This window comes from Carassius auratus, chromosome 16 (genome assembly GCF_003368295.1).
Source record: "Carassius auratus strain Wakin chromosome 16, ASM336829v1, whole genome shotgun sequence".
Taxonomy (NCBI): domain Eukaryota; kingdom Metazoa; phylum Chordata; class Actinopteri; order Cypriniformes; family Cyprinidae; genus Carassius; species Carassius auratus.
The window spans coordinates 5,967,402-5,994,472 of record NC_039258.1 but is presented as its reverse complement, the minus strand read 5'-3'; the positions used below and the strand labels follow the sequence as shown (position 1 = coordinate 5,994,472).

At 35.9% G+C, this 27,071-nt stretch overlaps 1 protein-coding gene across 2 annotated transcripts in view; it reads right to left on the bottom strand.

The window, feature by feature from the left end:
• Positions 1-2,114: 2,114 nt before the first annotated feature.
• LOC113115915 (copine-4-like) overlaps positions 2,115-27,071 on the bottom strand; it is a 45,726-nt gene continuing 20,769 nt past the window's right edge. Inside the window, exons 3-16 of one of the 2 annotated variants that reach the window (XM_026283648.1) lie at positions 24,547-24,726; positions 23,676-23,747; positions 23,179-23,253; positions 19,188-19,271; positions 19,005-19,094; positions 15,288-15,386; positions 13,807-13,893; positions 13,475-13,534; positions 12,021-12,154; positions 10,701-10,755; positions 9,779-9,830; positions 5,949-6,082; positions 5,631-5,867; positions 2,115-2,973 (exon numbers count right to left, since the gene is read on the bottom strand). In XM_026283648.1, the coding sequence (XP_026139433.1) occupies positions 2,842-2,973; positions 5,631-5,867; positions 5,949-6,082; positions 9,779-9,830; positions 10,701-10,755; positions 12,021-12,154; positions 13,475-13,534; positions 13,807-13,893; positions 15,288-15,386; positions 19,005-19,094; positions 19,188-19,271; positions 23,179-23,253; positions 23,676-23,747; positions 24,547-24,726 (1,491 nt within the window). In that variant the 3' untranslated portion in view covers positions 2,115-2,841. The remainder of the gene's footprint in view (positions 2,974-5,630; positions 5,868-5,948; positions 6,083-9,778; positions 9,831-10,700; positions 10,756-12,020; positions 12,155-13,474; positions 13,535-13,806; positions 13,894-15,287; positions 15,387-19,004; positions 19,095-19,187; positions 19,272-23,178; positions 23,254-23,675; positions 23,748-24,546; positions 24,727-27,071) is intronic. The other variant, XM_026283649.1, reaches the window with a different exon arrangement.

Here is a 27,071-nt window from a genome sequence, read left to right as displayed (position 1 = left end):
GTTGCATGCATCTGTTTAGGTTTAATTTAAAGTGAGTGGATGAAAACACCCAAACACCGTTTCCTCACAGAACAGATGTTCGTCACACAATCTGGCCTTTTTTCTTTCTTGATGACTAGATTTATATTTTCATTGCAGTTGCACTGTGAAGAAAATGATGCTATTAAAGCAGTACATTACTTTTGTTTTATATTTCGTGTTACACTTCAAACCGCAGCCTGGGCCGCAGATCTCCATGACAACACCACAATCTGAGCCAATCAGTGACAAAAGCTCTGGAGAATGCATGGGTCTAATGATGTAGGATCCTGCGGTTGTCCTCGAGTGGCAGATCAATGATGGACCTAGTAAAATAGCAATGACCCGTGCAGGCTTTTAGGGAGTCACGACATGCTCCAGTTGATTGAGAACAAATGAGATAATGAAGTACCACTGAAGCCTTCAGAGACTAATATGTGGATGCGGTTTTGGCTCATTTTTCCTCATGTTACACTGAATAAATAAATGTGCCGCATCAAACAGTCATGAGGTAGTCTTGAAGATTTAGAGCCATTTGGAGGGTGATGCTTTCACCACCAGGTTATATGGAAACTCTTATTTATACTTATTTTGTGCTGATGCAGTTGTATCCTATACAGCAAAAAAAAAAAAAAATTTATATAAATATTATTAAATATATTTAATAATAATATATTTAAATATTAATACATTAATATGATAATATATTTAAATATTATATATATATATATATATATATATATATATATATATATATATATATATATATATAATATTAACAGTATTTTAGAAAGAAGAAAATAAATTGTGTGTGTGTGTATAAGAAAGAAAGAAAAATCTGTAAGGAACATACTTGACAATGTTTACAAAAAAATACTTATTACAATAGATACTTTTTTTAAAAAACATAATTAAATCAATATAAATCACTGGTAGGCTAATCCACATTGCGTTGTCAGCCTAAATGTAAACATTTACGATTGTAAATGTGTTTTATTTTATTTAAATAACATATAACATAGAACCACTAACTGGTCTTCAGGGGAAAGCTGACGTGTGGGAGCACTGCAGCTCATCAGAGGTTCATGGCAGGTCTGTCAGCCTGCATTATGACAGTTTGAGGATCCGCACATATTGCATTGATGCTTTTTGTGTTATATGTTTATGAAAAATTGTCCCCTGGCATTGCCTATAATGAGCATGTCTAGCAGTTTCTAAAATACATTTCTCAGCTTTGTAAGCCTGAAACTCAAGCACTACCAATACTGCAAAGACTAAATGAAATCTCATTAGAAAGTGTATCACTTGTAAAATAAATGCCAACTTATAAAGTGCTTTTTCACCAGTAAGTGTTGTTTCCAGTATCTTACACTCTTGTGCGCTAGTTTCAGTTTCTATGGTTGAAACTATAAAGGAAATAAAATCATTCAAGTGAATATTGGGAAAATGTAAAAATAAATAATAAGAAGAATACATTACTCAGAATGGTCATTTAAATCTATTTACATTTTATTTTTTTATTTCTGAAGCAAAACATGAAAGTTTTTATATGCTATATATAGACTATATTATGGAAGCCTGTTTCTGCCTGAATATTTTTTTTAAGTTAATTGCAACCATTTCTGACTTTTTTTTTCTTGCAATTGCAAGGTTCTATCTCACAATTCTGTGTTTTTCCTCAGAATTGTGTAATACAAAAATGAACTCGAAATTGTAAGCACAAAAAAAAAATGCTATTTTCTTTCTCATGTATCTCGCAATTCAGATTTTTTTTCCTTTTTTTTTGTCAAAATTTAAGTAATAAAGACCAATTCTGAGGCGGGAAAAGACTGATGTTCTAAGAATTGTGAGGATATATCTCACATTCTGAGATTTAAACTCAAAATTGTGTTTATTTTTTCTAGTAATTGCAAGTTTATATCATGCATTACTGACTTTCATGATACAATTTAGTTTATATTGTGTAATTCTGAGAAAAAGAGTCTAAAATAAAATAATAAAAAGTCAGAATTGTGAGATTTAAACTAGCAATTACCTGTTTTTTATTAGTGGCAGAAATGGGTTTCCATACTCTGTAGACTCATCGAAAGTGAGTATTTTTAATCCCTGCATTTTTGAAGATTGGTGGCATAAAACATCTAATTGTATTATGGACTAACAGTTAGGAAAGTTGTTTGCTTCAAAATCCACACACAAAAAAATGCATCGTTCATAACACAAACTTTATTCTCAAACAATTTGTCACATCATCACTTTAAACTACAAAAAAATACTTCATTCTAAATTTGAATTTGTGGACTGGTTTCAGAAGAGCAGCTTCACATAAAATCATATAACAGGCCCCAAAAGGAACAAGTAGAAAAACGAGGCTGGATTATTATTATTAACATGCAAAATACAATCATGCATCTGGCAAACCCTGCATCTGCAAAAAAAGAAAAAGAGAGAAAAAGAAAGCCTGAATATCCACAGATAATCTAATTCAAATAGCTTTTCATTTTCTAAGATCCAAAATGCTTTACAATGTAAGAACATTACGAAATTTAGCAAAATCTCAAACCTTTATAGAAAAGAAAACAACAGATAATCCAACTATTCTTCAGCTACTCCCATTCATCATGCTTACATCAGTAGTTTTTGAGTTTTTGCTTTCTTCATGGTTGTAAGTCTGTGCATGTACACATGTACATAATAAGAACGGTAGCATTGCAACACCTATGCAAGCCTCACAGGCTACGCATGCAGACAAAACAAAGTAGAACAGATAAGGATTCAAATTCACAGAAACGTGCTAGTTTTTGTAATGAGCGTTAGCTCGGCGCTTCAGTGGCCAAACGTCCTGGAAGACTCATACTCGCTGGGGCACTTGGGCTTGATCCCCTTACTGTTGTAATAGTCCACCACCTGGTTTGGGACTTCGGCTAAGACACTTTTTGCCAAAGCAGCAGGAGAGGCCTAGGAAGATGCAGAAGCAGAAACAAACAGCGAATCAAACATTTGCAAGGCCATTTATCCATTTCGCCATCTGGTCCAGTTTGCCATTCCCATGCTAATGATGTGTGAAGATACTGTACTTGCTGAAACCCACATGCATGGTGATGAAAAACATCCGGAAACTTGAGCAAAAGTGACTCATGTGACTCAAAGTCACCTCGAGGAGCTGAGAGGAAATCAGAGCACAAACCATGTCAAACCCCTCCAACCCCTGCTGGCCAATTAGATGCAGGAGAGGAGATTCTGAGATAGAGAGACATGGCCGAGATGGTGGTGTTTGTTAGGGGCTTTCACTACAGTACATTTCTGGAAAGAAAACAAGTCTTGGCATATTTCTCGAGAGGATCCCGTCACTTTTGCTTATATGGACACTCTGTCACATTTAGAGACATGCCATGTCAAATGTATATTTTCATTCATTCATTATATGTTCTATATATATATATATATATATATATATATATATATATATATATATATATATATATATATATATATAAAGTAAAAACAGACATCATATGAAATATTACAATTTAAATCTAAATTGTACATTTATTTTACATTAAACTACAATGTATTATTTATTATTTATTGTGATGACAGCTGAATTTTCAGCCTCATCATTCTAGTCTTCAGTGTCACATGATCCTTCAGAAATCATTCAGATATGCTGATTTGGTTAATATTTGTTATTATTATCAATATTGAAAACATTTTGTGGAAACTGGCATTTTTCAATATTCTTAGAAAGTTCAAAAGAACATTTATATAAAATATATATTTTTAAATAACATTATTAATGTCTTAACAACTCGTGACTGATCAGTTTAACCTTCGCTGAATAAGAGTATTGATTTCTTTAAAAATATCTGAATCACAAGAATCAAAAACCTTCCTCAGAAAACCTCTGAGCTCTTTATTAAAAAACACAGTCCTCTATAACAGCAAAGATTGTGGTGTTTGTCACAGTTAAGTTTACCCACTCGAGAGATAACGCTGCTCTCTGAATTCTGTGGTTTGTTTTCCACCAGGGACCGGCAGAAGATGTGGTAATTAATGGAGCAGTCAAGCTAAAGGTTATTAGATTGCTCCGAGGAGTCTGGGTGGGAAATGTGAGACGGAGAGCACAGAGGAATGAGGGAGTAATTATCCAGGAGATTTTCCTTAGAGGTACTTCAGACATTATAAAGATGCAGGATGAAAACCTCTGCATAGCAATGCATTGATTAAAGGGCATGAACTACAGTTCAGCTGCATGTATAATCATTTTATCTTTCGATTGCAAGTAAAGGGAGTTAAGATGTTGTGTATAAAAAGAGCTCTGAGGCTCTAAAACACTAGGTACTTATGACTAAATAGACGATAAACATATGTTGTGCCCCTGAATACAACCTTGTTTTCATATTTATCTATTACGTCATTTTAAACATTTGTTTATTATTAGAAATGTAAACAAATATATCATATAGTTATATATATAAAAAAATCTGTACTAAAATATATACACTCACCAGCCACTTTATTATGTACACCTGTTCAATTGCTTGGTAACACAAATTGCTAATCAGCCAATCACATGGCAGCAACTCAGTGCATTAAGGCATCTAGATTTGGTGATGATGACTTGCTGAAGTTCAAACCGAGCATCAGAATGGGTAAGAAAGGGGATTTCAGTGACTTTGAATGTGGAATGGTTGTTGGTGCCAGAAAGGCTGGATTGAGCATTTAAAAAACTGCTGATCTACTGGGATTTTCATGCACAACCATCTCTAGGGTTTACAGAGAATGGTCTGAAAAAGAGAAAATATCCAGTGAGCGGCAGTTGTGTTGACGAAAATGTCTTATTGATGTCAGAGGTCAGAGGAGAATGGGAAGACTGGTCATAGATGATAGAAAGTCAACAGTAACTCAAATAACCACTCGTTACAACCAAGGTATGCAGAATACCATCTCTGAACACACAACACGTCGAACCCTGAAGCAGATGGGCTACAGCAGCAGAAGACCACACCGGGTGCAGCACCCCTTCAGCTAAGAACAGGAAACAGAGGCTACAATTTGGACAGGCTCATCCAAATCAGACAATAGAAGACTGAAAAAACATTGCCTGGTCTGATGAGTCTGGATTTCTGCTGTGACATTCAGATGATAGGGTCAGAATTTGGTGTAAAGAACATGAAAGCATGGATCCATCCTGCCTTGTCTCAATGGTTCAGGCTGGTGGTGGTAGTGTAATGGTGTGAGGGATATTTTCTTGGCACACTTTGGGCTGTCGTATTTTCTTGCTGTCCATCTCTTTATGACTACGGTGTATCCATCTTCTGATGGCTACTTCCAGCAGGATAATGCACCATGTCACGAAGCTCAAATCATCACAGTCTGGTCTCTTGAACATGACAGAGAGTTCACTTTACTCATGCCATAATGCTATCATGAAAATATGGACCAAAATCTCTAAGGAATGTTTCCAAAACCGTGTTGAATCTACCACAAAGAATTAAGGCAGTTCTGAAGGCAAAAGGGAGTCCAACCCGGTACTAGCAAGGTGTACCTGATAAAGTGGCCAGATATATATATATATATATAAACACATTTATATTGTAACCTTGTAAACTCACATGTTTGAAGTTACGGAATGGCACAAACTGTACGATGTCACGCAACACTGGTTCCCCTTTAGGCGAACGAAGGATTCCGTCATCACCGTCCAGCATCTCCATGTCAGTGAAATCTGCGCTTCCAACTCCCACGATGATGACAGACATGGGCAGGTGAGAGGCGTGGACGATGGCCTCTCTAGTGTCCGCCATATCTGTGATCACACCGTCCGTCAGGATGAGCAGGATGAAGTATTGCTGCATCAGTGCAAGAAAAGAAAAACTTTAGAACAAGAGAAACTTTAGAGATGAGGAGAGATGGAATAGTAGCGGGCTCACCATGGCCTCTTTGGTGTGCATTTCCTCAGAGGCAAAGTTGGCCACTTTCTGGATGATCGGGGCAATGTTTGTGGGACCGTACAGCTGGATCTTAGGAAGGCAATTCTGGTAGGCTTCTACCACACCCTGGATACCTGCGAAGAAGAAAAAGATAAGTCTTGAGCTGTGTGAGCTACAGACTACTCACTAATAAAACACCAGGGTTATCTTTGTTAACTAAAACTAAAATAATAATGATAATATTTATTTGAAATAAAACAAAATATAAACATAAATGTATGAATAATTTCATTTCAGATATTTGCCAAGGCAACATTTCTCATTTTCATTTAGTTTAAGTACTAACACTAAAACTAAATAATCAATTCTAAACTGAAAACTAAAATAAAAAATCATTACTTGAAATAAAATTATATATTAACTGAAAAAAAAACTTTAATATTATTTAATATTAGGGTTATTTATTTTAAGTTTCATTTTAAGTTTATTTAAAGTTTCATTACTTTAAATAAAATAAACATCGACTTTAATAAAATAAAATACATATATAAAATAATTTCATCTCAGACAGTTGCCAAGGAAAAAATTTTTTAGGTTGAAGTTCCAAAATAACTAAAACTACCTAAACTAAAATGTAAAAATAAAATATGATAAAAAAAGCTTCATAGACAATTTTTACAAACAATTACTAAAATTAAACAAAAACATTCAAAATGTTAACAAAGACTAAATAACATAGTAAATCAATGATACAAAAATAACACTAAAATAATTTTATCTCTTATATTTGATCATTTATTGTATTAATTTTTAATTTATTTTTTATGCTTAAAGATTGTATCTAAAGTGACGTGTAATGCATTTAAAGGACTTGAATGAGTGTCAGTGAAGACTCTCTGCAGTGAAGTAGTAATGCTGTTTACTGACTCGCTGAGCATGAATCTTAAGGTCAGCCTGTCTCTCCTCACCACGTCTCAACTGTTTCATTTAATTAACACCTGTGAGCTTGAACACGCACAAACAGGGGCTCAAAGGTGAAAGCCTGCCATGCTGTGTGGCAGCAGAATTAAGATGAGAAGACTTTCAAAGCGGAGGTCAATGGATGTAATCGCTTCTGTGGCTTCCCCGCAAAGAGGAATCAAAGAGACGCGCTGGACCTTAATAGACTCTTCAACTGAGCATTGTCTCTTTAAAGGATAAGTCATGCTGATGACATTAAAAGGCTTGAATTAACCTACTGCTGACGTCCTTTCATCATAACACCTTCCAAGTCTTCATGCATCGACAGTCACATTTGGCCAATTCACACCGCTGCTGTGAGAATGTCTCACCATGTGACGTGCGTGTGCCCTTGTGTCTGCCTGTGATTTTAGCACTACGAACGAAAATCCATCACCTTCCGCAAATAGAAAGCTGTAAACCTTGTTAGATGTGATATCACATTGGGAGTTCCACCAAGGATTCATTGACATGTGAACCATCCCACAACCCCTCAAAGAAAACCACACACATATTGTACACTCATATTGCAAAGTGTCAGTAATCAGCTAAATGAGCTCTTTGCCTTTTAACCCCAGTTCTAATCACAGTTTAGAGTAATTGCATTGGCCAACAAATTTCTCCTCAAGGAAATAGATTATGTAAAGTTTCTGATGTGTTACAGCCAAGGAGGTCTATCTGTTACAAGACGCATTCATCTCCAAGGCTGTTTCTTGTTTAGCATGTGATGCTTAGAAGTCTTCAGCATGCTTGCTCATGGGAATTCCTGTGGCCTTGGACATCAGAAATGTCATATTTATCAAGCGACCAAGTGGGATACTCAGAATTCTAGATGATACCCGAGTTGAAAGGGAAACATTGTAGAAAGCTGCGCTTATAGACAACAAAAGTAAAGAAAATTATGTTAAATTAAATTTCTATGCATAAATTTGTTAGATACCATGTAAAATTAAGTGATAGAAATTAAAATACAGAATGTATGACATTCATGTTACATGATTTGACTGATTTTTGGGTAGAAAGGGCGACAGTGCACTGCATTAAAAGAAATGACATAAGAAGTTTTCATAACCGCTGGCCAAATTTAAAAATTTAATAAAAATTAAAACTATTTTAATTAAAGCTTGCGTACTTTGCGTATAGGGAGGATCTTCTCTGGTTAAATGCTTTTAAATGCTAGTGGAGATGCATATATCATTTATACAGCAATACAAACTATTCTTTTTCCTTGAATGTGTTATATAATTATGAATAATGATTTGTGATTCATGTGTTTATTAGAAAAAGTTTTTGCCAAAATGCAAGGCTACTTCTAAAAAGCAATAATAGGCAAAGTTTTGTATGGCGTCAGAATGGTTTAGTCATGACCTCTTTCAGCAGGGTAGTGCTAACCTCTTTATTTGGTGAAAAAGATGTTTACACCCCACCGATGGGCAAAACTTTTAAAAGGAATGATTTTGGAAGAGTGAGAAGACTACAAATTGGCTTCATTCATGGAAAGCAAACAACGTGCTCTCCAGGCGCCTCGTTGAGGCTTGTCTAAAATGGGTTGTCAATATTTAGAAAGTAAAAATTACTTATAATTGCACACCAGTGTCATTCACACCATTCAAGCGTGCTGTGTGTCTCATCCAGGTTCATTGGAACCGCAAAACTGCCATGCTGGATTTTCCAGACAATACCAGGGCGAAAAGGTGCGCTCTCTGCTCAGGGTAGATTGGCTGGCATGTGTCCTGGTGGGGCTGTGAGCCATTTGCTATTCCTGGAATAGACAGGCCTGGCTGCTTGATCAAAAGCTGAGTGGTCTGTGCCCATTCAGGGCGCCACCCTGGTGTGTCTGCACTGATAGAGGTGGAACAGAAATAGCAAGGGAAATCAAGTGACACCAATACACTGGAGCGATGATCAATTTATCCAGCTCGTGGCTGAAGACATGGATGATGGGAAAGCTAAGCACCAAACACAATCTGAGAGCAAACTAAATACAAAATCCAATCATTTGCATCTTCTGACTTGACTTCCAAGCCAACGCCATTCTAAAGAGAGTTGGGTTACATTTGAATGCATAGATGGCTTGGCAGAGGCTTGCTCATGACAACAAAATTATCATTTATATTACTTTACTTTCCCATCTGTTTCTGTATTTCAAGCATTCATTGTTCTTATATTTTCATCTTTACTCTCTGATAGCAGCCACCCTTTTAGGAGGCGCAAGTTTCAAACTTTAAACAGGTTGTGATGATGCAAGCCAACCAAGAGATTATGGTCTTCCTTTTGCAGCACAGAGTGGTTAAACAAAAAGCAGAGTGGTAACACATTTCAATAAAACATGAAAACATGTATCCTACAAAATTTAGCAATGTCCTAAAACTCTGTACAAGAAGTTCTGATCGAATGCAATTCACCACTATTATTTCACCAAGGCTTAAAGCATCTTGTTTTTGTGCTGACGTGTCATTTTGTGCTGACATGATATTTAACCTCCTGTTATGCCCCAGAAAGACTAATTACTGGGGAGGGGGAGGATGTGACAACAATGTCATCCCCGCTTCCCTCCTTCAGACATTCCCATCAGGCTGTATATTTTATAGCAGCATTAAACATTAATGTGTCATCTCTTGTCAATAGCGTAGCTCTGTAATTCGGCTATGCATATATTGATCTTCTTTGTGTGTTTGACTTTGCCAATGTTATGTTGAGGCTTTAAGTAGTTCAGTCCCAGTGGGAAAAGGTTGCATGGGGAAGTTAATGAATATGCATTGAGGAGATAATTTAAGATACAGTATATGGTCTGGAATAGATAAAATATTTGGATGAATGCACCATCATACCTGCACATTCTGGGTTGTCTTCGTTGAAGTTTACTGCAAAGTCATGTGAAACCTGGGGGGAAAAGATAGAAAAAAGGAAACACAATCTTAGGCTATTTGTGGCATGAAATATATTTTTTTTGAGAATAATGCATGCCACATATTATGCAATTGTTAGTTCTTTGAATTTGATTGGCTGAACAGCTTTCCAAGAGTTCTGATATATAGCCAACAGGGACTCTTCGCTAGCTACTTTCCATCCAATGTTGCGTATTTAACTTATGTGCTTTTTTGGAATATGGCATAAAACATTTCCAAATAAAGCACCATTTTCATTTGAGTCAGGAGAACAAAATCATCACTTCCTGATAAACTAGCACTAAATATCACTTATAAAATTAGGAGAAGCAAGTTATCCCATTCCACTGTGCAAAGCCAAATTTATTTTATTGATATGCATGGTGGAATTTATTCAGCAAATCCATTTCCAGCTTCCATTAAATCAGTATTTATTTATTTGTGTGTTTGTTTATGTGAAGTTGATAGTAGTGAAATTAGCAGGATAATGCACATTCCGCTGGTCAATATTGCTGGTCAATACCCCCTCCAGGTGTATTCAATACCTAGCTTCATGCTGTAAGTAAAATCATAATTTTCAATACTATTTATTTTAATACTTTTAAGAGATTTAAAAAAATAAGTCTGGAGTGTGAACTGTACATTCAGACATTTGATCTATCTAGTCAAAACTGTTGACGCCTAAGATAAATACAAAATACTCGGCTCTACACAAAGCCACATTATCTGTTGGAGGGAAATTAGCCTGCTGACATTAGTTCATACATTACTCCAGCGGTAGCCTAATTAGAAGCATCTTTCACTTCATCCCAAAAATGAAAGAATCCCATTACACCCCCATCGCTATGAATGATAAAGACGTTACCTTGAAGTCTGGGGGTATCCGAGCACCAAAGCCAAACGCTGGGAACATTTTGTCACTGCATGGAAATGAAAGTGGACAGGAGATTAGAGCTGGCAGGAACTGAGGATCTTGGGGATTACTTACCAAATTTCCCATCATGCTTTCCTGTCTCAGTGGCCCCTCATCACTGTTCATTTGTAATGGACACAGATTTGCATAATTGTTATTGTTAGTGCCTGCCAAATCAGCAAGCACTGTGATTTCAGATTTCATCCCAACCAAACGTCCTGATGGATGTGCATTCATCTCATTCTGGAGTGATGCCGAAGCTCGACATGGTGCTGGAAATGAGCTTTTGAATGACCTTTCAGAGAGCTGAAATTACAGCTCAGCTACAGTGGTCAAAAAACGCTGGGATTTAGCATGTTATCCAAAAACTGCTTCAGGGTTTCTAAATAATCACCAACTGTTAAAATGCAAAGGCCACAGGTCTAATAAAATAAAGTTTGAAAATAACAGGCTGCCTGTCAAAATGTAACTCCCACCTTGTTTTGCTGTCCTTACCAAATGTATAATTAAAACAGGCCTAGTCTGTGCATGACATATTCTACTCTTTTTACAGCAAAATGGACCAGTTATGTAAACTGGGATCAAAATAAATCAAAATATGTTTTCATAAGTTACAATTAACCACTCTGTATTAACTGTTTGAAGTGAAAAGCATTGTTAATGAAGTTTTCAGTGTTGTGTTTTGGTTGTCACTACAACGGTTTTTCTACAGCAGCAATTCAGTCACGTACTTACCAGATGGAGTCATCTCTTAAGGAAACTACTCTCAAACTGGCTTCCAAGGCACCATAATATCATATATAAAGAAATGTGTGACCTGCATATTGCTCTATGTGCTCAGAGGCTTTCAGTTTTTCAACAACAACAAAAAATCTGTCACTGTGGGTAAAACACCCACTATCACATAAAATATTTATATTTTTTCTTTTTTTTCTTGTTTTGGGTCAGAATACATGGCTACTTTTGAATGGCCATCAATGGTGAATGATGCATCCACATCTACAAGGATTTGGGACCATGCTAACCAGCCAAACCTTGACCCCTTGCTTCCTTCACATTTTCTATCTTTTAGACTGCCTACACATTACATAAAAAAAAAATAAAACCCCAAATTTGGGACTCTGCTTTACTCACTATGCTGTCAAAATACTGCACACTCTGAGAAAGAGAACTTACTCGAAATTGTGTGAACCCAAATAACTGCTGTATGAAAGAAAGTCGAGAACCTAGAGAGCTGAAGTTGGGATTTGATTGGCTGTTCAGCCAGCTCACCTGTCGTAGTCTTGGCAAATCTCCCCCACTGCGACTAAAGCTTTCAGATACTCATTAGGCTGGTAGGGGTGGATGTAGTGTAACGAACAACTGTTTCTAGGATCCCCATTAGATGCTGTGAAATCAATCGCTACCTGAAAGACAAGCAGCAATCAAAGTAGTGCTTTAAGGCTAATTTCTCAAAATGTATACACCATGTGGAGAAATGCTACAGAGCCTTTTCTCCTGACGGCATTGACAGAGAGTAAACAGATTGAATAGAGATGTAAAATGCATTAGCTTATGTAGACGTGTGACTATGTATGTACGTAGATAAAATATGCCTGACTTGTATAGTTACAGTATTACGAACATATTAACACAATATTCCATTACATACCAAAAGTCATGTTTATCATGATTATAAAACCCATGTCATCTAAAGTAGTCATTCTCAAATCCTTTTTAGGAGGACAACCAATACAATAAAATAAAAAATAGACTATGTAACACTACAAATCAGGGGGAAATACCTATCGCTTATACCCAATGTCTTGAAACAGGCTCTATAACCAACCTAACCTACATTTGATTAAAAAGAAAATATTGACACAATCATATAATGATTCAGACAATTAATTTAATGTCTGTGCTTTCTGTATTCATACATACAGGTGCATCTCAATAAAAGAACCAAAGACCAAACTACTTCAGTCTGTGTGCATTGAATATTTAATACACAAGTTTCACAATTTGAGATTAATTACTGAAATAAATGAACTTTTCCACGATTCTAATTTACTGAGATGCAACTGTATATATGTAGACCGTGTTTGTTTATGTGTGGGTTTAATCATTAATAACCCATATGGATTTTATTTACAGAGCATGTACCAACATTTAACGGATCACATCCCTGGAAGTAAGATCCTTTCTCCTTTAGCAACACCATTTTCTGGTTAAGCAAGGAAGGTTGGTAAAAACTGCAGGTCTACCAGTTTGCTTTATAAAAAATATCAACACTTATTAAAACTGAATATTATATAAATTCATAAAACAAATTCGAGATCAGTTTAACTGAAACTAATTCTAAAAACCTTTCAGGAGACTCTACATGAGAACAATTCAGAAAGAGAATATTGTGACAGATAATAAAAAGTAATGAAACACTACAGTGCACACAAAAGTGTCATGCGAAAATAACAGTGCTGTTTGCAGGTGAGACAATTATTACCTAATAAATTATGCAAAAAATAAACATTTAGAATGACACTTTGTTTTCCCCGTTCCCATTAGTATGTACATGGTAATGAATAACAAATCATGAGTACTCTGACTAATAATAACATAAAACTGGTAGCTTTGCGAATGTCAGAGAAAGCAAAAAATAAAAGATGATTCATTTAATAAATATAAACACAGATGACTGAACTCCATTAACTAAGAAAGAGTGAGATGTATCTGTCTGGACTTACTGTAAACTGTATTTGGCAACCACCCATGATGTAGTCCAGAAAGGAATGCATCTTAATGATCTGCGGATGCAGAAGGACTGGTTATCAAGAATTCAAGCACTTTCAGGTTGCTATCTTCTTCTCATCACTTCTAATTAATGTCAACTATGATCAAATTCACTGGTCATTAGCTGAATGGAATGACTTCTAGCTGTGTGAAGTTCCCACCTCCATCTACTGTAACCATCAACGCCTCTGCTGACAGCAAGACACTGCCACTTTTTGAAATACAGGGCCTACGGGGAGGAGACAAGGTCCTCTAGAGAGCATCATTTCATGATGGAAAATATTACCTTGCACTGATTCAGAATGACAATCCCAGAGTTCTTGTAATTCTTCTTCTTGACTTTATATTTTGGGTTTATGCATTCCCACTGGACCTGTCATTGTTTAAAAAAAATAATAAAATAAAGAATAAAAACAAACCATTAGTTTTTCATCATTACTGGTTTGAGTGGGCAATCGAGACATACTGGACAATATAATAGCTTCATTAGAACATGTGAGATGGTGCATAATCGCTGCCCATTGGAGCAGCGAAGGCCAAAAACAAGTGCTCCAGTCGACAATAGACTCAGAAAACAACAATTTCGGTCATAATAATGAGGAATGATGTCGAGCTTGGAAATGATGTTCTAAAATAATTAGCAGACTCTGGTACTGACGCCTGTGGTATAGAGATACCAGCCCAAAGCGTTTGGGACTTCACAAGAGAATGAGGTGTCATCCAACTGTAGCTGTGCATTTTAGCAGAGTTACAATTAACTGACAGCTTAAAAGACAAGGACTTATTGTCTTATTTAGTCTTTAGCATTAATGGTTAATCACTAGATCCATTTTTAGAGCAAGCTGCATATAATGGGGACTGAATACTCTTTAACACTTACACAGAACAACATCCTCATTATTGATTATTAAGGAGGATGTGGTCATTTTGTGTGAATTTTCTATCATAAAAATGCAATTATCCAGTTAGCTTCAAGTTTGTAAACAGCATAGTGGTCCTGAAATGCAATAAAGCGCAAACTACAAATAAGAGAAGTGCAGAATGACTTAATGGACACAACAGGTGCTGGGTTATGAATTCTGATGTGATGCTTTTTGTGTGTTTGCCTGATGTTTAAAGTGCACAGCTACACAGATATTTCAAAATTGCATTTCAAAGTCTTTCCATCAATTGTGTCATTAAAATTAATCATTCTAATTATGCAATTATTCCACTTATAATTCCATTAGAGCACATTGTTCTTTTGCAGTAAGTAGTTTTGAGTTCAGTTATGTTTTTTGGCCTGTATACATCTTTTCTTAAATGGATTTGGTTTCAAAGAATCAACTAATCAAATAATCGATAACTCAAACGATCACTGAATCAATTTGAATATATCTGTCTAGCTATTTATACATCTATCTATCTTTTTAGATATGTGAATAAATATGTAAATATGTGAGAAAAATCCAGCCATTCCGTTCAGGGATACTGGAAGTAATTCTGTTTAAGTATAGAAGAAACGAAACTGACTGCGACCCACATGAAGATCTCCTCATATAACCTCATTCCTCTTTCATCTTTCACTTTTGCTGATTACTCTTTGAACCGAACTAGTTCCTACTCATCAGTAGCTTAACCTGCTCTGAATATCTCACAGAGCTGTTTCAAATCAAATCAATTGGATTAAAAAATCAGCTTGGCTTGTAGACGATGTTCTCTGTGTGTTGGATGTGAAAGTATTCAAATAAATTGATCATTTTTTTATAACAAGTTTTAAACTGATACCTGTCTTCCATCCATCGCTGATCGCATCTCTTTGAACGTAGCTTCAAACTCCCCTATGAAATCATGCTTTCCGTTCGAGTCCCAGTCCCACACTGTACACTGGATGTCAAGGGAAGAACACATTGTAATATTACACAAATGTAATATTAATAAGTCATCTAAAGCAAATATCACTTAAACCTATGTGTTGGTCCAGTGGAGTGCATGATTTAACTTTTGCGTCTTTCACTTTTTTCATCTCATTTCGATCGACTTCTTCTCGCCTCATAATTCCCATTCCCTTCAAATACATTTGTTGCCTCCACAGACATGTAGTTTGGATACCATTTTTTCAGCATTCCTCTGGAGCAGAAATAAAAGATATTCTGCGGGATGTGCACACTATCTAGTCTTGTTGAACCCACTCTTGCTGCCTACATACAGTCCACAGAGAATGCTGAACACCACAAATGTCTGGAACCCGAACACACAGCATGAAGAACTGGAGCAGACTTATCATTACTCTGCCCTATGCATTCATGCATTAAACATAAAGTGACATTACAAATTAATTAAAGTTTGATGGTTTTCTGCAATATTCAGGACAACAGGGGGTTTACTTATATAATATTCCTGTAAAAGATGAGACCAGGGCATAGTGTGGGTGCTTTTTATTCAGACAGTACTTACACACAGCCTAAGCAATTCTGCTACCACATTTTCATACTTTTATGAAGAGTTGGACAAGCACAATTTAATGCATAAATATACGCCAACTATAACTAAGCTATTTGTAGCCATTACATCAGCCTAAAATAGCAAGATTGGCTCGAGTAATGCCATTAGATGGGGGCAGACTATCTGTCCAACCAGTAGAAGACAAAGTGTTAAAAGATATTCTGAGGGGAACCTATTTGGAAAAAAAATAGCTTCAGTTTTAAAAGCCTTAAACACTTCAGCTTTAAAAGAAAACAAATTCTAATTCACGAAAAAAAAAAAAAACTCCGTAATTTGTGAAACATCTGGGGGGATTTTTTTTAATTAAGCAGCAAGGTAAGAATGGATACTAACGAATGAGGGGTAAAACTTTTCATATATGATATCATCTTTACATACACATTTTTTCTATTCATTCTAATATGCTGATGCTGATTCTTATTCTTATGATGAAAACAGTTGTGGTTTAAAAAAAAAATCTGCAATGCATCATGCATCATAAAGGTAGTTTCAATGCATTAATTATGCCTTGTAATGCACTTCATAATGCATTTTACACTCAAAAATAATTGTAACCACACTTGATACATTATAAAACTAATCATTTAATTGTTAAACTATGCATTTTATATACATTGCGTCAAAGCACTGAACAACATTCATTTGGAAAACAGTGTCTCAATAATGCAAAATGATAGTTAAAGGCAGTTCATCATTGAATTCAGTTATGTCATCTCTGTTCAGTTTAAATAGTGTCTGTGCATTTATTTGCAATCAAGTCAATGATGTTGCTGTAGATGAAGTGACCCCAACTAAGCAAGCCAGAGGCGACAGCGGCAAGGAACCGAAACTCCATCGGTGACAGAATGGAGAAATGACAAGATATGATATGATTATTTATGACAAGATATGATGTATTACAACACACATTAATAATAATAGTGCATTATAACCTTTAATAACAGTTTATAATGCACTATACATAAAGGCTTTAAGTGTTACTAAAAATCTTATAGACTGAATTTTTGAATGGTAGTATATACAGTATATATGCTAGCTTTTTAAGAAAATGACAAATGAATGAAAATCATTCAGCTTATAGCAGACCACAAGAGGCAATACACAAGCAATATACAATTATATATGTGTCTTGTTACTGGGTTTCTTGCTAAGATTTTATGTTCAGGTATACATGTTCTGGTCAGGTGTACCACACTAAGAACCAAACAACTGATGCATCAACAGCTATGTTAATCATCCTACAGAAAGGCAGAGAGCTTAATGTTCATGAGAGAGTCTGAAAGTGTCTAGTAGTGTCATTTGAACTCTGTTTGATAGAGAAAGTCAGTATACACAACAAGAAAATTTTAATCCTCACACTTAATATTTCATTAGCCCACAACATATATGCTTCAGTGGAGTCATAATAAGGCCTGTCGAATATCGGCAGGATCCAATCAATCACAGTCATTATGAGTTAACAACACATGGCACCACCATGGCACCCCTTAAGTGTTCAGCAGAGGTTCTAAAAGGAAGACATTTTTCCCACACGGATTGCCTTTGCTCTGAGTATGTGACAGCAGAAGGTCAGGGAATGGGGTGAGCTCCAGCTGTGAGCTGTGGCTAGTCCGTGAGTGACTCTGTAGATGGCATGGACGACGGCTGCTACCAAATGAGACTGAGCCGTTTGCTTTAATAAGGTCTGAGTTCTGTTCAGTCATGAGTGGGCAGACGGGAAGCCACATGCAGTCTTATGCTGATGCACTACAAGTAGGAACAGAGGCACACAGGTGCCCTTAAGAGATGGGCCCAAAGCATCTTATTGTTAAATGGATAGTTCGTGGAGTGCACAGACTCCATCACTCCAGTTTAACACTGAGCTTTAATGCTATATTTTAAATATGCATTCAATTGACCAAAAGTGACAGTAAAGATTTTATACAAATATATATTTTAAAAAATGCTATTCTTTTGAACTTCCATCACACAATCTTAAAGAAAAGTTATGATTAATAACTTAATTGTTGAATTAAATTAAATTAATTATGATTAAAAAAAATGATTTCCACAAATATATTAAGCTGGAATGACAGACAGTTCTTAAAATAATTTCTGAAGGTTTATAATTGAACAGTAGTATATGCCTATATCTCGAAATCTAGTAGTAACTATGTTTTTAATATAAACCAGTTAATGAATCAACTAAAGGAATACTACCTCTTGCAAAATTAGCAGTGAGTTTGTGCAGATCATAATGTTTTGTGAATCATTCGCTTGAATAATTAGAAATCTATAATAATAATAAATAAATAAACATTATTTATCTGTCTTTCAGATAATTCCTGTACATGCTAAAAGGCATATGTATTATCATGATTATATTAATTTAACATAAGGTACTTTAATTTAGATTCGAGGGAAACTACTACTTTTAATATTATATTGGTGTGCTTGAACACCATCATCTCAAACTTTCCCTGCGTTATTCCTTTCCCAGTATGGCCACAGCCATATCACCCTGCAGTGTCTACACTGGACACAAACAGCCCAGCGTCAAAATACAATAGAACCTATTATGCTGTCTACACTGGATGCGGCATGACAAATTCCCGACAGTAAACTGCTGCTGCGTTCTATTAATGAAACAAATTTCAAATGATTTTCAACGGTCGCTTCGTCACGTCCAGTGTACTAGACAGTCCTCAGCTGTTGCGGTGCAGCGCACTGAAAAATACATCTACATTAATTCACTAATAAAACAGCTTTTCCCAAAGTGCTGAAGTGACTTTCAGTCGAATTTTAGTGGAATTATTGAAGAGAAAAAGAAGACCATTTTTACCCAAGAGTGACTACATCAAATTATGAATGCAATTCATGTTCTTCCAAGCTTCTTATAAGCTGCCGTCTGCCAGGAACATGAATTGCAAATGCTAATGTATATTCAAATGGATCCGTGTATTTATATGTTATTTTAAGTCAAATACACATTAACCTCCAACAGCAAGTGACAAATTTTACCTTCAGTATTCTTTCATGGTCTCCACTACAGAGTGAGTTAAGGGACGTCTTGAAGGTCTTCCATGCGGGGTTGAGGTTATTCATGACAGTCTATGTGCAGAGGGGGATAGAGAGTGATTCAGTGTCAGTCAAGCACTCAAGCACAAATCACAAAGAGATCTTAGAGAGAAATGGTTTTCTTACCTCCGTTCTGTGCACTAGTTGCTGAGTATTGTCATCATTTACCCTGTAGATCTCTAAGAATGGATCCGACTTGCTGAAAAAATCCTGAGGGAATAACAAACACAGCGATCAGTTGATAGCATCACAAACAAAAGTGATTCTGGAGAATTTGTACATTCAATAATATGCATCATGAATCTAATGTACATTCATTTAGCCCAGCAGCATCACCACGTGAAACATAATTTTTTAGCAACCCACTGTTTGCAACATCTGTTAACTCACCGCTTTCACAGTACTATTATATACAGTATAAATATTACATACTCAGGCCGATCCGTTTAAACTGCAGCTGCAGATCCTGTTATAAGTGATATAGGTAACCCGCTAGGATAAGTATTACATAAGGGTGTTCTTAGACATATACACCATTCTTTCCTGGGATTGCAACTGCTCTAAATTCTGCCTGCCTCTGTCATTGAAAATTAATTGTGTCCTTGCTGGTAACTTTTTTCCAAACAGCTCCCTGTGCTCTCCCCATCAGCTGCCCCATCCCACCTCTGCTGCTATCTGTCTGCTCAGGGGTCTCCTCACCTGATATTACATTACTAGCACCTTACAATATAGGCCAAGATGATCATGCCACTAAAATTACATGATAAATGCCATCAAATGCACCCTGTTACCTAGTGTATTTTATATTAATTTATTATTTTTCAGAAACACAATGACTCCTTTGGTCTAAATCTCTTCCTTTATTTGACCACCAAGGTGCTTCAAAAAGAGTCACAAATGTTGCCTTTACAACATACAAACTGCTTTTTAAAATGTATTATTATCACATGCCTCTCATTAATATTGACTGGTCAAAAAAAGCATACAGCTATCGAATATTTACAATAAATGATGGCTTCCTTACATACAAATATAATCAAAATCTTAATCTAAATGAACAGGTTTAATCTTAATCTAATGAACAGGTTTGAATTCTTTAGTAATTTCCATGAGTACAAATCTTAAAGTCCCCATGAAATCAAAATGAAAATTTTTGGCATTGTTAGCACCAATATGTAAGTCTTAAGGTTATCTATAAGTCAGTGTGCTAGAAAAAACAGTGACAAGATATAAGCATTCAAAACGGGTCATAAGATCATACTTCATCTTCTCATCAAATCTTCTGACCAATCAAATGCTCTCTAGAATCCAAAGCACCCGCCTCCTGCACTATTAATAGACACTGAATGTGTGGCTAAGATCAGTCACTTGTTCACAGTGTAGTATTTCCTGTACAGTGAATGCCTCATAGTCCACAGTGTAGGTGATAGGGAACACACAGAGTACATATATTTTCGATTGGTACTAATGTGGTCTGGTTTTACATTGCTTCACGTAAACCTCAGCAGCGCACACAGTCTGACCTGGACTTTGGTTCCGGTCCAGAGACATGATCACACAGAGCAGATCATATTCCTGAGTGAGCATTTATTAAAAAACTTTTGCAACTACACCACCTCAGCATGATTATGACCACTATTTTGTTTAACTAAGAGTTTCATATTGAATCTAAAGGGTAATCTGCCAAATGCGGCTTTACCAAGCTCAACGTCTCTGGCCCAAGCAAACACAATCAAAATGCTATTGTCTACTTTTAAGGTGTGGGGGGGGGCTGCTCGATATGTCCCACCCTCTCTTCCTGTTTCATTTGAAATTACGTCATTACATAGAATAACGCTGAAAATCTTTAGAACAGAAAAAGTCACTTCCAAAACTGTGGCAACAAAGATGGAAACAAAATGAACATAATATAGAGTGTACATAGAGTATACATTTTGGGATCAGTATAAACACACACAAGAATGCCGGTATCTATTCTAAAAATATTCTAATATTCTAATGAAGTATTCTGAGTAAGTAACATAGTATGAAATACTCATGCAAATCATAGTTCTAAAGAATTATAATGAAAGGACATATCAACGAACCCATAAATATTTCACTTCTTTATACTACTCTCAGCACTTGAGAAGTAGGTTAATCGAATATCACATGAAATATGCATATACATGTCCCTTTATCACACTTGTAATACTGTAGATTGTATAAATCTTAAACTGCAAAACTTATTATTATCTGCTGACAATAAGAAACTAGTATGCCTTTCGTGAAGTTTCCCACAGTTGCAGATTTTCCTCAGTTAATTATGCCTATAAAACACTTCTCCTCAGAGGAGAGTGATCAAAACTGCACTGAATTACCAGGAGCCATTTTCATTACCAGGAGGACTTTCAGATCTTTCCAAACAACTTTAACACATAAAAAGAGCCACATGCCCAGAAGAGTCACAGCACACCACTCACAGCTTAGCATTCAAAGATGTCATCTACTACTGTAATGTTCTCCTAAATGCTTGTAGTCATTAAAACAAAGTTTCAGACATGACTAAGAAACAGCAACTTATCAAAAGTTATCAGAGAATCTTGACAGCCTGGGTCTCTGATCTCTCCTCCAGTCTAAAAGCTTAATCAAAGTTTTAATTACTCAGACGCCGAGGATATGATTTTCAATGAAGGATTATGACTTAGGAGAAGAAAAGTGACTGATAAGGAGGATTTCCTGTCCTACCTTTTGAAGCCCTGTCAAGCAGCAGTATGAGGCGGTCTGTGTGAAACTGAGAAACTCCTGTGGATCATTTGTTATGCTTGTATTATTCCCTCTTATTAATATTAGTCCCATGTAATTACCCTGCTGACAAGAGCTGATTGTGTTTCCCACAGGAATAGTACTCTCTCTATCTTTCCCTCTCTGTCTTTTTCTGTCTCAAATGTCTGAACGCATTTCTGAGTATGGGGATTCATCAAGCCTGAAGTTTATTTTTAACAGCATCCCTGATCATTTCTGATCACAACCGTTTCAGTGGTTCATTTCAAAGTCCTCTGTTGATCGACTCACAATGTAATGCAAACTTGGCCATGAGGTGTTTTTGAATGATGGGCGAGTTCAATTAGATTTGACACTTGACAGCAAACCCAAGTCCCAGTGCAAGAGAACTGAAAACGGTTGTTGTTCATTTCACGTGTTAAAGGCACAGACACAAAAAAAACTGACTTTTTAAATCTAGAGATGGTAAAAAAAAAACATGATGCTAAAAAAATCTAATTATGTGCTACAATTCAAAATTTGGGTGTCAGTAAGATTTTTTTTAATGTTAAGAAGTCTATAATGCTCATCAAGGATGCATTTATATGATCAAAAATACAAATAAAACATAACTATTTTGTGAAATAGAAAAAAAAATTAAAGAACTTTTCTATTTTAATATAGTTTCATTTGTATTATTGTGTTAGCAAAGCTGAATTGCAAAGCAGCAGCCATGACAGTATTCAGTGTCACATGACCCTTCAGAAACATTTTTTGATTATTATCAATGTTTAAAACAGCTGTTTGACAATATTTTTGTGAAAATTATACTATAATTATAGACTCTTTGATTAGTAAAGAGTTCAAAAGAACAGCCATTGTCCATTTAATGCCCTTTTGCTGAATAAAAACATTAATTTCTTAAAAAATAATAATAATAAATAAATAAATAAACTTACTGACTCCAAACTTTTGAACAGTAGGAAAGGGATGGGAAAGAAAAAGTTCACCAAAATTGTTTTATTTTGTGATGATTTACTCCCCCTCACGTTGTTCCAAACCTGTACAAGTTCTTTTCTTATGCAGATCACAAAAGAAGATATTTAGAAGAATTTTGAAGAACCAAACAGTTGTTAGTCCCCATTGACTTCCACTGTAGGGAAAGAAATACTAAGGAAGTCAATGGGGACCATCAACTGTTTGATTACCAGCATTCTTCAAAACCTCTTCTTGTATGATCAACAAAAGAAAGAAACTAACACAGGCTTGGTGAATAAATGATGACAAAATTTCATTCTTTGGGTGTACTGTCCCTTTAAATGTGTAGTTACATAAGATCATTTTATATTCTAAAGTGCACAGGAGGTCTTCCTACCTTATCATCCAACTTCCTTGCACTGAATGAGAGTTCGACATAATCGTTATTTCCTGTCAGCTCCTCAGTGGTGATCTGGAGAGATAAAGAGTGATGAATTGTTTTCAGCAGAAGAGAAAACAGAACCAGAAGCTAACCGTGAAGACTGGCATTTGATTTATAGATCTCATTCTCCTCACTCACTGAGCTTTACATGTTCAACTATTGCTGCTGCGTTCTGTCAGTGTGCATTTACAAGCACCTCAGGCTATTTTTGTTTCTGACTGTTTTGGAAGGTTCTTGTGTACTATGAGAAGTTGTTCCCTGTTTGCCTGGGTTCAGTACTGGCATTGATCATTCTAAGCACCTCTGTCATATAAAGTGCAAAGCTTTTAAAGGTTAGACCATGAAATGTTTGCCTAAGGCCATTTTCTGGTGTTGTGCACTGCTGGATGTTTGCATAAGTAGAGCGTGAGAGAAAGCCAACAGATAAATTTGGGATTTGGGATAGTGCTCACCATGATAGATGATTTCCCAACTGTGTTGCCCTGTTTAAGCAGGGCTTTGGTGAATTTTCTCTGGGAGACGATCTATTTGGAGAAAAATACAATATTTTAAGTTGGGGAGAGGCCACCTTGCTTTTGATGGACAAAACACACACAAAAAACACAGATATGCACTGAACGCAGAATTTAATAACACCTCAGGGAGAATTTGGCATGTAAACTTCCTAATTACACCATGGAGTCTTATCCACTCCAGATAAGCGCTTCATTATTAGCTGTTAAATATTTATAAATAGGAGGGAGAGCTTTTGGTTTTATTTCCCCTAGAAACTCAGTATGAGTGAGTGTCAACACCTCGCTTTCTCACTTTATTAAACGCAGCTTATTTCAACAATTATGCTCTCCCCTTCCCCCTCCAACCAAAACAGACTGAATTAAAACAAACAACCCAGCTCCTCTGAGAGAAAAGCAGACCTAGAAAGTGGCTTTGATGCAAAAAGATAAACACATGAATATTGAACAAAGTTAATATTGGCATCAACTCATACATTTTAAGATTCTAGCAAACTCTTTACTGAAAAACTGCAAATCTTAACCATCTGGCGGAAGATCATGTGTCTGGTTTTCCATGTGCACAAACTGAAGATAAGAGAATAGCATGGCCCATCTGGGCCGGCCGTCCTTCTCACACTGAGCAAGCTACTCAGACATCTCACGTTTCAAAAATCAATCAGCCGTAAAATGTCCGGAAATGCTCTTAACAGTTTTGGTCAGCTTATTTAATTAGGAGGCTTCATCTGATTTGGGCACAGTCTTTCCTGACTTGCAAAACTAGAAAAAAACATAATAATAACAAGTAGCCCTCTTGAATTTCTATGCTCACTTGGCCCAGTGTGCACTCCATGGCTCCCAGGCAGTCTGCCTCTTTCATGCCATTATGACTACTACTGATGTCGTAGAGCTCGTAACGTAGTCGCTGGACCTCTTCGAAGTAGAAGTCCAGGGTGAAGACCTTAGAAAACGTGGGATTTAGACAGCTCCGAATCACCTCTGTCCTGTCCACCTGTAAACACACCAGAAAACAAATATCTACTTTATCTTCAGAACAGCACACCACCATACTATAATACTAATATTTCTGCAATAAGTGCACAATGTGCAGGATATAACATTTCTGAATGTATGGAATACAAAAAAAGAAAAATCTTTTATATTGCCACTATTTAAAGTGAACAAGAGGGTATTCTGCGCATCTCATAATGCAATGCAATTTTTTCAGGTGCAACATCTTTTCATGACTTTTTATTTGATTTGACTGCCAAAATTTTATCCAAATATCCAAATTTGAGAAAAAAAAAAAAGAGAGACGATAACTGGAGCTTCTGAGATTATTTCTGAGATAATAACTGGATAACATTCACTGACCAAAAATTTGAAACTGTTAAGTTTCAAAATGTTTGCAAATCATTTGTTCAAATCAGCAAATTAACATGACTTAATTGGCGACTGGTTTGTAAAATGTGTTTTTATGCATGTTTGAGTTAAGTTTTTGTTGTATTTACAGTGTTCTGTCTAGCAGGATTCATCAGCATGGGACATTTTGAGCTCTCCAAACAGTGAATCATTTTGCTAAGCAACTGGTTCAATTGATTCACATAACTACAAACAGCATTTTGTCACATTTTTGTCACATGACCTCAGTGACCATGTTTAGTCTGTGACATGCTGTTACATCACCTTATTAATGGAACAGTTCACCCAAAACATAAAATTGTCTCATTAATTACAGACTTAATTATCTTTCAAAATCCATATGACTTAGCTTCTTCTGTGGAACAATTAAGATCAGAATGTACAAGCTGCACTTTTCCATCCACTGGAAGTAAATGTAATGATATGAGGTTATCAAACTAAGTCTTTGAAATGTTTATTAGATACTTTTATCACATTTCATTAACTTTTTTGTAACGCACACACTGTACACAAGTATTCTTTTCCAAACACTTTGGCTTGGCTTCGGTTGAGCTGTGTTCAATTTAGTGGATGTTCAAGTCTCTGCTTGGGTAAATCAAGTTAATTGCTTTCAATAAGGATTTCTAAGGTCAATATCTCATCTCAGGACAAGCTGCTTGATTAGGAAGTAAAAAGACATTTGACAAGTGCTGATACTCAAGACCAGATCAACATGGAATCAGTGACCTGAGAAGTGACCTTAAGGAAGAGATCAATTAGTACTGTACAAACCCAATCCATTTCTACTTGTCTTAACATTAACCAGCCAAACCAACTCTAGTTGCTTTTTTTAGTGCACTTAGCCTAATGGCTCTCATCAATCCCAACTAAAGCGCATTTAAAGTCCCTTTGGATTGAAACAATCTATTAACTGACAATGACTAATAGCAGCTGTAGCAAATAATTTTGATACAGAGGATGCAAACAAAAGAAAAACTTAATTTAGGTGATTCATTCATAATCACCTAAAGTTAACTTTTGTAATGCTCAGTTAAATAAAACCAGTAAATGTTATCAACCTCAGAACAAGAAGATAAAACCATGTCACTGCTAAATCCCTGTTCCTGAAGAATGTATCTGCGACTCACCTCACACAGGCACAGAAAAGGTTTAGTTTTATCTGACATCCCTCAGCCGCCTAGTCATGGTTTAGTCTCAGTTGTTTAACTTTCCTCTGGCAGCTCAGAGACTCAGGATTCTGTTCTTTTTTTTTTATTTCTGTCTGCTCTCTGCAAGGGGTAAACACCAAGCTTGCTTGCTCCCTTTCTGACAGAGAAGATATTTGACCATTTAAAACGATTTCAATTGAATGTAAATGTTTATCATAATAATGTATTTCATTCGTGTAAAGTGAAGGTTTATTATGGAGTGTGTACTGTATATGAATATATATGAACTGTTATGAATTGTAAGCTTAACAACAAAAAAATAGTTCATATGAAAATTTACATTTGCCATCAAAAGCCATCCAAGATATACAATGTTGCTTCATGCTTCATTATGGATTAGTATTTTCACCAGAAGTGACAGTTATAACCTAAAATAAGTTATTTGTTTCAGGATTTGTGTTTGCGTTCACGCAGAAGGCGACCCGGCAATTTTCCGGGACCAATGTGCAGTCTGAAAGTGGGTTTAGAAACATGCAGCTTTTCACTTCCCAAGACGTTAATTAATGGGTTGGTGTCGTGTGGATTGTTGTGATGTTTTTATCATCTGTCTGGACTCTCATTCTGACAGAACCCATTCAGAGGATTCAATGGTGAGCAAATTATGTAATGATGACTAAACAAGCTCATATATATCTTAGATGGCCTGAGGGTGTTCCAGGTTCTAAATTACAACTCAAGCTTTATTTTTATATATATACTTTCTTGAAAATATTCTTCAAATAAATAA